Source organism: Durio zibethinus, chromosome 26, assembly GCF_047325235.1.
Source record: "Durio zibethinus cultivar Kanyao isolate XHJ-2024 chromosome 26, ASM4732523v1, whole genome shotgun sequence".
Lineage (NCBI taxonomy): Eukaryota > Viridiplantae > Streptophyta > Magnoliopsida > Malvales > Malvaceae > Durio > Durio zibethinus.
Genome location: NC_143187.1, coordinates 13253730 through 13267074, shown reverse-complemented (window position 1 = coordinate 13267074; position 13345 = coordinate 13253730). Strand labels below are relative to the sequence as shown.

Sequence of the window (13345 nt, the reverse complement as noted above, 5' to 3'; positions counted from 1 at the left end):
TTGCAAAAGTTTTAAATTTGCAAAGGTTTTAGATTCTCAAGGACTTTCAGATTCACAAGAATGAAAGATTCGTAAGATTTCAAGTTTTATAAAGATTATAGATTCTTAAAAGTTTCAAATTCACAAAGACTTTCAGATTCATAAGAATGAAAGATTCACAAGATTTAAAGATTCGTAAGAGTTTTAGTTTCACAAGAAGTTTAAAGATTCATAAGCAATTTAGAGATTCATAAAGGTTTTCATAACAAAATTGAAAGAGTAAAAAAGATAAAGTGACCAAGACTAAGTCGAGGTCAAAGATGAATGACTGAAATTGAATCGTGGGTTAAAAAGATGATTTAGATTGAGCTGAGATAAAAGATGAGTGATTGAGATCATATTGATCGATCGAGTCGAGGTTGAAGATGAATAACCGAATTAAATTGTGGGTCAAAAAGATAAAATAACCAAAATCGAGTTGAGGTCGAAGATGAACGATTGAGATCGAACCACGAGATAGAAAGGTGATCTGGACTAAGCTAAGATTGAAAATGAGTGACAAGAATCAATCATGAGTCAAAAAGATAAAATGATCAGGATCGAGTCGAGATCGAAGATGAATGACCAAGATCGAATCACAAGTCAAAAAAATGATCTGGATCAAGCTAAGATAAAAAAATAAGTGATAAGTGATAATGCAACAATGCAAATGCATGTCTTATCTAAGATGCAAATGTAATTATCAATGATTTAAACACAATGTATTTAATGTAGATATTACTAAATCAATGTCATAAAATTTAAAGTTCTCAATATTTCACCATTTCTACTTAGCTTTTCAATATTGACAATCTTAAAACAAATTTTGTTAATTGATCCATGTCATTTTCCTCATCTTTTCATAACTCATAAGTCACATAAACCAATTCATCACTGTATTCATCACTGTGTCACCTTATTTGACCTTTTTAAATCATTTTCTCCTGCTTCTTTTACTTTTTTCATCTTGGATTTCTTTTAAAAGAATGGAAAAATCTTTTACGAACAGTATCATTCATTTATTTACCATCATTCTAATTCATGACAATTATAATACATTTTTTTGATTCATTCAAGGAATGTACACTTGGTAAAGAATAAGAAAAATAGATCTTTATTATTGAAAAGAAAAGGTATAGTCAAGAACTCAAAGATAAATGAAAGCAAAATGCTGTGATTGTGTAAATGGGATATCAATATCCAAAATAAGGACTGTTCAGACAATTTTGAATTTCAACTTAGAATTTTCTTTCAAAAAGACATTCCATCAATATCCTTAGTTTTTGAGCTAATCATCCTCATTCCTGGGACCCTCACATGAAGTTGTTTTTTTAAGTTTTCATTTTCACTTAAACCACCTTTTTGGATTTGCATTTAAGTCCCTCATTTTTTTCATTTTTTTAATTTTTTTTAGAAAGAGTTTTTTTTTCATTTTTTGCATTTTTTTCTCATTTCCTTTTCCTTTGATCTATCAGTGACACTTTGTTCAAAGTCTCACACAATTCAATGGCAAATCTATCTTAATTCAATTCATGATTCTCTAACTTGAGATTCATATTCAATCAAAATAGACTTTTAAGGGACGTAATGTAGGTTATGGTGAAGGGTTATGAAAAAAATGGATAAAACATGCCCAAATTATATTTGAAGGGTTATCAAACCAAGAATCATTTTTTTCATGTGGAACACATTGACATTTTCACACAATGAAGAGTTATGAAAAAAATGGATAAAGTAGGTTAAGTCTGGGTCAACGTATTACATTCTTATCTTTTTTTTTTTACATGATGCGTTTTACACCATTACATAAAACCAAAAATTTTTTTCATTCATTTCATTCCTTCTTAGCGAAGAAACTAATCTCTCAAAAGTCTCTCTCTCACTTTTAAACAAAATCAATAACAGTCTTCATAATCCTAAAACCCGATCGTTGGTATCATTGCTAGCATCGGTTGATATCTTTTTAAGGCCAAATTTCACCCAGAGCCCTCTTATCACCTTATTTTCATAAATTTGATCTTAGTTACGCTTGGAAACCCTCTAAATTTTCTTAAATCTAAGTCAAAAGTCACGGGTTTCCTACTTTAAAACACCTTATTTTGCCACTCCTTTCCACTTCATTTTAAACTATGTTCTTCACCTTGTTTTGAACCCCCTATTCACTGAACTTTGGGCCTTGAATCTTCTCCAAATAGTCCAAACTAAAAACCCCAAAAGATTTGCCTTGTCTATTTTTCTTGGTTTTTTTGTGTGATTTTTTTCTTATTATTTTAGAAAGATTGCGGCTAGGTTTTCTTTGTTGTTGATAGATTGTTAGGATTTTTTTGTGTCTTAGGTGTTCGGTTGGGGTCTTTTTTTGTAGGTGATAGTTGGTTTCGTTGAAAATGCCATTTTTAAGAGAATAGGTGCTAATGGGTTTTTTGCAATAGAGGTTTAAAGGGTACTGCTTTCGATTGCTGGTTTAGGCTTGGTAATAAGCTTGAAGCTTTGTTTTAGGGTTGGTTTTCTACTGGTTTTCTTGCTCATTAAGTGGGGGTTTTGACTTATGTTAGTTCTTTTTTTTTTTTGTGGGTCTAAATGGTTTTAATGATAATGGCTTCTGTTGGTATGGGTATTGAAGTGATGCGTGGTGGTTTACAATGGTTGTAGGTTGTGCAATGCCAGGTGTTGGGATGATGGTTTAATGGTGGCCACTGATTTGGGCATGGTGATGGGCTGTGTATGGCATGGTGGGTGGTGGTTTTCTTAGTTTGGGTGGATTATGTGGTTGGCTATTACGGTGATCAAGTTTGGGGATAATTTTTCTGGTTTAGGGTGTTTGTTTATATGAGCTATGTGGTGGATGGAAGTAGGTGGTAGATTTAAGTGTTGGGGTTGGTGGTGATGGAAGATAGAGGATCGTGGGTTCTGTTAGTGCTCTTGTACAATGATGGTTCAGCTTTGGGGTGGAACTGGTGGTTTAAGGCAGGAAGGGGATCAATAGAAAATGATGTTGGGTTTTTTTAGGTGATGATTGTAGAAGCTAATTGGGTGGTATAAAGTGTTCTAGGATTTTTTTGTGAAAATTTTTGGCAATTGCCTCCTTAATCGAGCCTCATTCTTTTTTTTTTTTTTTAATCTTTGAAATTAGGTTTTGTAAAGCAAGTAATTTAAAAATTTTGGCTGCTTGTGGCTTGAACTGTGCAGATGGTGCTCTGTACAATTGTGGGCCACTACCACTGTCCTCTTCCCTTTTTTGTTGCTTTGTTTTTTTTTTTTTTGAATTTTTAATTTCTCATTAAATAAAATTGGGCCTAAATTTTGGATTTTAAATTGAATTGAATTTGAGCCATTAATAACAAATTTGGGCTTCAAAAATTGTTATGGGCCTTTTTTATTAAATTTGGGGTTTAAAAGTAATTTAGGCCTTCATAATTAGATTTGAACTTTTAAGTTCAAATAATCCAATTTTAGATTGCTCCCAATAAAATTAAATTTAATCTAAAGTAAATAAAATTCAAATGACCTTATAAGATAAATTTAATTAAAATTTTCAAATGATCCAAATCATGGCATGCAAATTAGCAAAATTGAACAAATTTGAAAGGATTCAGACAAAATTAAGTACCTACAAACAAAAGTCTGTTTTGAAAACAAAACTTATCACTTAAGTTTTGTTTTTCTTAGTAGTTGATTATGACATGATTAAATTATCAGAATTAGATAAAATTATTTTAAGAAACATTAAGAAACAATGAACATTAGTATCATTATTTTCTTGTTTGAATTGCACCTAATTTATTAGCTCTTTTTATTAACACTTTTCTCTTTTCTTTTATATGTTGATAGAAAATTAATGCATCTTTAAGTAATTAGATGTTAATATCTTCTTTTATCTTTATTATTGCTTTTTTTTTTCAAGTCTGAATCATTTGAAGGATGTTTTGAAACCATTGTTAAACTAAAAGAAATATATATGCCACTTAATAATTGCCCAATATAACTTTATATTTTTAGATAATCCACAATGTTTTCTAAGTGTAGTCCCTTTTTTTTTTTTTTTTTTTTCTCAAAAAATCATTGAGGCAGCAGTACATATCTAGCCTAATGTCCAATGCGAGCAACGCAAAGGTTATGTTAATTTAAGTATTCATTATAGATTTTTCTATGATATAATGATGTCATGTAGCAATATTGTATAGAAACATTACTGCTTACCATTATTGATGGCTATTTTTGTAGAATGTTTTGTATAGGGAATTTAAAGGATAAATATTGGAAGTGCAACCCTTAAAATTTTGTAAGAACTCTTTTTTTGTTAATCTTTTTTTGGTGAGTTTCGAAAATTTGGTTGTTTTTTTCCTCTTGCATTTGCTTTACTTTTCAAATATTAGTAAATCCTTCACTAGTCATTGATTGGAGTTTTTTTTTTTTTTTTTTTTACTTATTACGACAGATATGATGTTTGTTTACAATGTCTACCATTTTAACAAAAAATTCCTTTTATTTCTATCTTTTGGTTTTATTTAATCTTAAAAGAATTTTTTTTGTTGATAAAAATGATTTGGAAAGCTTATCTTCCTAGCATCATTGACTAGAATTAAATGCTTTAGCAATACTAGATTTCATTTTGTTAGTTAAAGAAATAATTTAGAAATTCTTTGAAAATAACTTGATCCAATAAAAAAATCACATTACAAAATGCTTAGATATTTGAATAAGCAAAATAATCATTCTTTTCTTATGCTTGAATTCTTATTAATTATAAAAAAATTGTCAAAATATATCAAAATTAAATTTGGTGTGATTTGATCAACTAAATTTAATTTTTTTTAATTTTTATTGGATGAGTTTGAACCATTTGATATTTGAAAGTCATCTGCCTAGGTTCAATTAGGATGAAATATTCTGCCTAGTTTCACTTAGGACGAAATATTCTTACTTTTCTCATGTTTTCGATTGGTAGGTTTTAAGGGTTTCATTATATAGGTTCAATGAAAAATTCAATTTTCTTTGAATATTTATGAGTTTGTGAATTTCGATTTTCTTCTTTAATTTCTTTTTTGATGTTTTGAGGGTCTTCATTTTGTAGGTTCAATCTCCATTTTCTTCTTTAGACCACCATTTCATTGCTGAAGTTCTCTTCAAGCTCTACTTGCCTCGACTGACTTCATTTGGGGGTTTAGTGGTAAGTGTTTTGTTTTTTTTTTTTCAGTCTTCTATGTGCTTTGAATGTTGATTGTTGTTTATGATTTTTGAATTAGCTACAAAGAGGCTTACTTGATTATTTTTGGCTTTTTTTATTTTTTTTTCTTGAGGTGATTATATTTTGGATGTATTTAAATTCTGCTTGCTTCAACTTATTTCATTGAAGGTTTCAATGGTAAATGTATTTTTATTGTTGGTTTTTTTTTTTTTTTGTGTGTATTGTTTGCATATGTTATTGTGGTTTGTGTTTTCTAATTTTCTATGAAGAAGACTTAAAGTAGAATAGGAGTATAAGGATGAAGAGATTTTAAGTTAATAAACTTAGGACAAAAGTTTTTTTTTTTTATTTTATTTTATTGCATGCATGAAGGAGAGAGAATTTTTTTATCTAGTAAATTATTTCAACTAAGTAAAATAAGGTATGGATAATGATGATTTTGTTCTATTGAGAGATTTTCTTGAGTTTCTTCTTTAAGCTGATTTTTCTTACAACCATGTCTTACTTCTGTTGCTATATTGTCTATGAGGTATTCAAGTAAGTGCTTTTTTTTTTTTTTTTTTTAAGTATTTAATATATGTTCTTATCAATTAATTAGTGGTCAAAACAGGTTAACATTCAGATGATGATAATTACGATTTTTGGCTTTGTTTTTTCCATTTTGATTACTTCGATGGTCATTAATGGTGGTTGCTACCTTTTTTTTTTTTTTGAAGGTTAGAAAGATAAAGAGATTAGGAACTAACAGATGCAGGACATGTTCCAAGCATGTTTTGAATTGAAGCTGTCATGCTTATTACTTCTCAATTATCAATGGAAGTAACATCAAATAAGTCTAGGTTTTACTTTTTGTGTGATGGTTTTTTATATAGTTTGCATTTTGATTGTTGTTTATAGTTTATTGAATTTGCTATGAAGACTTGACAGTAACATGTTAGATGGATAAAGAGATTAAGAGTTAATAAAAGTGTTTTTTAACTGTTTATTTTATTTTCTTGCATGAATGAATAAAGAGATTACTTTCAATATAGTCCATTATCCATGTTAAGCAGAATAAAGTATGAGTAATGATGTTAATGTGCTATTAAGAGTTTGTTGTTTGATCTTTTTTTTTTTTTTTAATTTTCAAATGTTGATTTTATTTGTTATATTGTCCAAGATGAATTAAGGTAAGTGATTTCATTTATTTTCACTTTTTTTAATATTTAATCTTTTTATAAATTAATCAGTTTTTGAAAAAAATAAATGTTCAGATGATAACGGTGGTTTTATGGATTATTGATTATATACGTGTTTTGTATCTTGATTGTTGTGGTGGTGATTGATGATAGTTTCTTTGGTTGTGCATTTGGTGCAAGTGTTGGTTTTTTTTTTTTTTTTTTTTTTTTTTTACATTTTTTAAGTTTGTTTCTGTTTAAAGTTAAGATAAAAGAGATTAAGAGCTAATAGATGAATAGACATTCGGATCAAGTTTTGAGTATAAATATTAAATGAATCAATAATAGGGAAAATAGCTAATGTTTTTATCCTTATCAGTTACCACTACAAATCTAAAAAACCAAATAAAAATTATATATAGGTTCAAATATTGTTGACTTAACAATCAATTGTTAAATCCTATTACAGGTGATTTGTTTTTTTTTTTTTTTTTTTTTTTTTATGTAACCTGTAAAGTGTATAGGGTTTATTTGGGTACAAGATAATCCCAATTCAAAGTTAATTTCTATCTATTTTTTTTTAACCTTAATTAATTTATTGATACTTATGTGTTAATAACTATCTATTTTTGGTATATTTATTATTATCATTACCATACATGCATATATTTTGTTATTTATATATCTATATTTATTTTTACAAATTTATATTTTATTTATATATCCCACGAAAACACGTAGACATTGTACTAATACTATTAAATTATGCAACTAATAATTATAGAAAAAAAAAAAAAACTTGAAGAGAATTGTAAAAATAAATGTCTCATGTGTTCTAAAGAAAAATGATTTTTTATTTATTCTTAATTTTACATTGCTTGTATGATTTTTTTTTTTTGAAACTATTAAAATTTAAATTTAAATTATTGGAATTAAAAATTCATTCCTAACTCTTGTTATAAAAATTATATATATTATGGATACAATTCAAGTCATAAAAAATAAAAATTAAATTGTAAATTGGGTAGAAAGTCAACCTTTTTCTATTTCTATGACTAAATTTTGCGAGTAAGCCACACTAGGAAGTCGTGGTTTTATTATGTTTGAAGTTAGAGCCACCTGCAGTGATCCTTAACTTGCAATTGGTGTAGTTTCATTCTTTTCTTACGTATAGCTTGTTTTCTTTTTCCATCTTTATCCTATAATAATAAAACCTCCTTTTCCTGTTGAGCTTTAATTTTGTATTGATGATCAAACCTTCAATATGAGTTCAGTCTCATTTCCTTCCCCTCCGTACCACCAGACAACGACCTCAAATCCCTTTCTGCTCATCTCCCAAAGAAGGATTCGGCATAGGCCTTCCCTTCGTAAAATTAATCTTGGTGGAATAACCAATGTTTCTAGCAATTTTGAGTCACCGCAATATCTAAGGCAGTCCTTGATTCCGGCGAGTTATCCTTCACGACAGAGAGGCCTATTTCTAGTGCCACCGGATGCCAAGATCAAGAGTTCAGGTTCAGGAGAGGAGGATTCATCAGGAGCCTTGGAAACAGTTCTCAAGCTTTACTCAGCAATCAAGAACAAAAATATACGCGAATTATCTGATGTTATTGACGATGAATGCCAATGCATCTGCAATTTCTTCTCATCTTTTCAACCTTTACAAGGAAAAAAGGTACATATATGCACCTTAAAACTTTCTTCAAAATAATGGTAGGTAGTCAAGACTTGATTTCCAGGAAGCTTCATTATTCATTTTAAACATTCCATTAAATATTTAACGAGGTAAGTATTTGCTTTCTATCCCGTTGGCAGCAAGTGCTTGATTTTTTCACTTCTTTGATCAAGTATTTGGGAAATCACATCGAATTTGTAGTGCAACCGACATTGAATGATGGCATGGTTGTTGGCATCCATTGGAGATTAGGTCTGTCTTTGCCCTTCCTTTACATATTTCAATAAAATATGGCCTTAAGTACTTGAGATTCCTAGCAGAGTTTTGAGTTAAAATACTTCCACGTCTACCTTTGCCACAAATTATCTGCAGAGTGGAATAAAACTCATATGCCTTTGGGAAAGGGTTTCAGCTTCTATACTTGCCAAACCTACCATGGAAAAGTGATGATAAGGTAATGCATCACAAAAAACTAGGCCAAATACGCACTTGACAAGTGATGATTTTCATCAGACATTTTTAGTTTTTCCTTTCGTAATGCTAACATCTGGACAATAATTCAGGCATGTGGAAATGATCATGGAACCACTCCTTCATGTGGAACCTTTGAGGCTAGTAAGTGATTTTCAAAATTTTCTTCCTTATTTTCAGGATGTTAAATGTAGCTGAGTAGACATTTGAAATTTAGAATCGACCTATTCCTTCTAATGTATCGTGTTGTTTTCTATATCATTTTTTTGCAGAAAATAATCGGATATCTGACGACCACAATGGACAAAATAAGCTCTGGCGAATCATCCAAAGCCTGGAAAAAGGGAGTTCTCTGTGCAATACTCGCTCTGTTGTTTACAGCTGCCATTCTGGTTTTCTCAAAGCTGTACTAGATCCCAATATAAGAGTCCAGCGGATGCTTCTTATTCTTCATCCCTTGTATGACTATCATTGCAAAAAGGAAGTTCTATGTGATGCCATCAACAATAACAAGATTTAAGAACACATTGCCGCCCAAACAGTCCCAACAAGAGAAATGAAGTGTGGGTCTCTTATTGTTCTTCAGCGTGCTTTAAGGGGCTCTTCCTTTTTGAAAGGATTTTAAAATTGAACTGCATTCATAATATTTCTTGTAACTTTAATTTAAAAAAAAAACTCCAAATAAAAATTATGACGAAGAAAAATTTTAAAATTTTCATAATGTCTATACTCTATGATCTTCTGTACTGAGCAGATGTAATATCCTGCAAATCATGGGACTACACTCTTTGCCACCGTGGGAGCAATTCCAACCACAACACCACCCAAAAAAAAAAAAGGCAAAGCAACTAAAAAGTTGGAGCTGACACTCCAAACTATGCAACTAAAAGCATAAACTGGTCCTTGTGAGAAGTTAGAACAACTTATATTTCCATTACGAATTCCTTCAGTTTAGCTTGAGGTTAGCATCGAAAAGACAGGTCTACAACAAAACAAACAAGTACGCCTAGATACAGGCTGATGGCATAACTACAAAATATCCTTGCCATGGGCCCATGCTACATTTTCATTATGACCATAAACAAGCAACTAGTGTAGTAATGCTTCTCATCTAAAGAAGTCAATGCACAAAAAACATAAAAGAACAAGTAGAAAAGTGAAAGGTCTTCACTATCTGTTCTACCATCAGAGGTAACAAGAAGACCAAGGTCCCATGCCCCTGCGAGAAACAAGATAGAACCATTCTATTAAAAGCAAAGACAGGAACTTGTGCATAAACCTACTTTTTGACAAATAAAAAAGTCCAAGAATTAACATTTAAGGACAGATCAACAGAAATTAGAAAGATACCAAAAAGGCTTCCATAAAAATTAACTCATCCAGCAAAATCACAAATGCCATATCTAGATTAGAACATCAAACAAATCAACAGAAACTCAAAAGAGAGGAAATGTAAATTAGACTAACTAGGTTCATCTAATCATGATATCTAAAATAATAACAAGGGAAACACCAACAAATTGTTCTATTGTTATTTGGGTGAGAAAGAAAACACCGGAAGAGTTAAGTCAGACGTCATAACAAAGGACAAGCAAATGATAAGGATAGAAGCAGTAAGGTAGAGAAGGAATAATCCTAAGATCTAGGTATTTATCAATTTAGATGAATCCATGCAAGCATGTGCAGGTATAAGAAGAAACTTATCCAGTGATTCATACTAACCGGTCAACACTACCAGGATCTCAGGAGTGCAGCTAGTGCTTAAATAAATGATGACGTAGTAGCAAGTCATGTATCCCCATCACAGATATGCTTTCACATCCAAGAAGCTCACGAAGCTTATCATCACAAAGTACCACCATTGGATTTAATGGATCCTGAAACAATAGAAGAAAGCTCCTAAAAGATTAATACCATGTATTTCTTCGATAGTCTATCACAATAACCAAAATAACATAAAACAATATAAATAAAACCAAAAATAATTCTGAGAAAAAGAAGATATTCCCTAAATCTATATATGTGGGATAAAGTATGAGAAGAAAACAAGTCAATCACAATAACAGTACAAAACCTGAGAGACAAACCAAAACCAATTCAAGTAAACAAGAAAGGTGGGAAACTTAGTTCTTAGAGAGATAAGCTAGAGAACATGGCAAAGTATTTAAGCAGCTAAAGGCAAAGTAAACCTAAAGTTTAATGAAAAAAGTTGCACAAACTTGAGCACCAGCTACCCACCTCCAAATGATTGGCCTTTATATACTCCCAAACACGTCTTTCTGCCTCTGTTGCTAGCATCTCCCTTCCTCCAGCACCCAAAAATTTGGCAAGAGCTTCAGACATTATTACAGGGTTGGCACTTGGTTCAACACTTTCGGTTTTGGACTCAACATCTACTTTCACTCGTTTACTTTGACTTGACTCCTCTGCAATGATTAGCAACATTATTAACCAATGAAGAAAGCACCAAATGCAAGTCATCACAGAACAAATGTATATTGCACATAATGCATCAACACATACTTGTAGGCTCGAGTGGGGTAATATGTTTTGCTAGCAGTTTATTCATCTTGAACATGTCAGTACAGTCTGTCTCAAAGACCATGCGTAAGGCATCATCACAAATTATCTTTCTCTTGTTACTTGGATCTTGGAGGCTGTTCTTCCTTATATATGCCCACAACTGCTTGACAATCTAAATCAGAGGCAGATATTTTAGAACAGCAATATCCACGCATGAAAACTTTAGAATGCTGCTAACTAAAAAAATTACTGCAATCTTGGTTAATCTGATGAAACCAACCTCAGTCCTTGGCAAAGCTGGCTCACCAACAATCACTTGAAGTGCTGGTGAAACACTACAAACTTTGTTCAGACCCCCTGGTCCACCTCTTCTTTTGGCTCCAACTGGAGCACTGCAGTAACATCATAAAACAGACAAATACTTAGGCCATTGATGAAGCTAATAATCACCATTCTATAAGGTGATAAAAAATTAAGGACCCACAGTCAAATTCCCATCATGATACATGACAATAAATCCAAAAAGGACACATATATGCCAGCATATGCAATTTATGCTTGCACGCTAACTAATCACAGCCAAAGAAAGTAACCAACAACTGAATAGGATACTCAAATTCGCTCATCTAGTCTAAAATCCATTAAAATTTAAATTAAAAAAATGATAATTATCTCATAACAATTAAAGAGGGAGAAAGCCATCAATTGAAATGTTTTGAAGCTTAGTTTCCTAATGTGCACTAACTCAGCACTCTGATCTGGAAATTGAAGGAATTTTCCATGATCTTCATGGTTCTACTCGTATTGAAGAGCGAAAATTAAGTTTTTCTAAAAGGGAATGGGAGTTGGACAACTTGCCACCATTTATTGTGAAAACAACACTAGAACTGTTCCCTGCCCTTACAACAAATTATCTGTACCCAAATAAAGTCACAGTTCAAAAGCAGCAAATCAGTTATAACCTTCTCAAAAGAAAGAATTTTCAAAACAAAATATTAATGTGAGGATTTTTTTTTTTTAATCTGAGAACTCATTTATGCGCGGATTAGCTATTAATCCATGCCATTTACAGCATCAACTAAAACAGAAATGGCAAATCCCGTGAAACCCGAAAAAGCAACACTAATTCCCTAAAAGGGTAAAAACTACACTAAAAACCCTATCTTCACAACTCTAAACACTTAGGCAGGAAAACCCCAACTTCTGTTGACCAAAGCGTGCAAAAAAAGGCCTAACCCTTTGTACCAAAACAATAAATGGCCAAACCCCCAAATTCATGTTTCCAAAACCCTAAAATGGACATCGTTTCTTACACAACCCTCTCGCTAAAATCCAAAAAGAGAATAGGGCTAAACCAAGAAATTTCCGCAAAAAAAAAAAAAAAGGAAACAAAAAATAAAAAGAGGGCGAACCTTTCTTTAGGCACTTCTGTGGTGGCAACTGTGGCAGCATTTTGAGAGAAGACTTCAGCTTTTGTCACAGTCGGCTGCGACTGCAGCTGTTGCTGTTGAGGCTGCAATTGGGGCTGAACCTGCGGCGGTGGTTGAGCCATAAGTGAAACATTCTGTTGTGGCTGAGGCTGCGCAGGGTGCTGGCGGAAGTTGAGGTCGTGGGAAGGGAATTGTAAGTGATGTTGGAGGGCAAAATGGGGAGGAAATTGTTGGTGTTGCTGTGAAGGGAATTGTGGATGATGTTGGACGGTAAAACTGTCCTTTGGAGGTGGTTGAGTCTGCGTTTGAGGGGGACGGAGAATGAGGTTGATCTGGTCCCTTATAAAGCCAGCTTTATGGGAGAGGTCGAGCCCTAGCTTGGCTTCCAGCTGCTGAACGACACCGTTCAACGTGGTGATGGAGCTAGGGTCGGACTGCCGGAGCAGGGTCTCCACCCCTCTTGCTATTTCTTGGTCCGACACCATGCTTTCTCCTTCATGTAATACTTAACTAAAAAAAGGGACACACAAAAGGAACGTTTCTCCTCTCTCTCTCTCTCTCACGCTCTCTCCCTGCTCTGTCCTTCTCTATTTCTCTCTCTTCCCTTCTCTCTCTTTCTCTCTCTACCCCGCGTTCTTTATATTCATTAAATGACGAAAAGGTCCCTCCTTCATCAATTTCTTTCAAATTTATGAGGAAAAGACGCTTGTGCCCTGATCATAACCGCTCTAGAGGAAGGTGGGTTCGGGTAGAAATGTACTTCAGCGAAGTTGTTCCTTTCAGTCTTTGCTTTCCCTCGCTTTAAAATGCGATGGAATGACAAGACTAACCTTTGATTATTCTTGTTTTATACTAACAAGGCGAAGGTGAATTAAAGGTAAACATG

At 32.4% G+C, this 13345-nt stretch overlaps 2 protein-coding genes across 3 annotated transcripts; one reads left to right on the top strand and one right to left on the bottom strand.

The window, feature by feature from the left end:
• Positions 1-7225: 7225 nt before the first annotated feature.
• On the top strand, positions 7226-8919 carry LOC111275258 (uncharacterized). The gene is made up of 5 exons (XM_089755348.1): positions 7226-8035; positions 8176-8287; positions 8408-8489; positions 8599-8650; positions 8779-8919. The coding sequence occupies exons 1-5, from the start codon at positions 7625-7627 to the stop codon at positions 8917-8919; spliced, it is 798 nt and encodes a 265-aa protein (XP_089611474.1). The 5' UTR covers positions 7226-7624.
• On the bottom strand, positions 8656-13071 carry LOC111275257 (uncharacterized). Of its 2 annotated transcripts, none has more exons than XM_089755347.1 (6): positions 12442-13071; positions 11310-11421; positions 11030-11201; positions 10745-10932; positions 10229-10383; positions 8656-9138 (listed from the first exon to the last, which is right to left on the bottom strand). In XM_089755347.1, exons 1-5 carry the CDS (start codon positions 12942-12944, stop codon positions 10261-10263), a joined length of 1098 nt encoding a protein of 365 aa, XP_089611473.1. In that variant the 5' UTR covers positions 12945-13071; the 3' UTR covers positions 8656-9138; positions 10229-10260. The 2 variants fall into 2 exon arrangements, with proteins under 2 accessions (XP_089611473.1, XP_022716200.1); XM_022860465.2 differs by lacking the exon at positions 8656-9138 and adding an exon at positions 9410-9725.
• Positions 13072-13345: the final 274 nt, after the last annotated feature.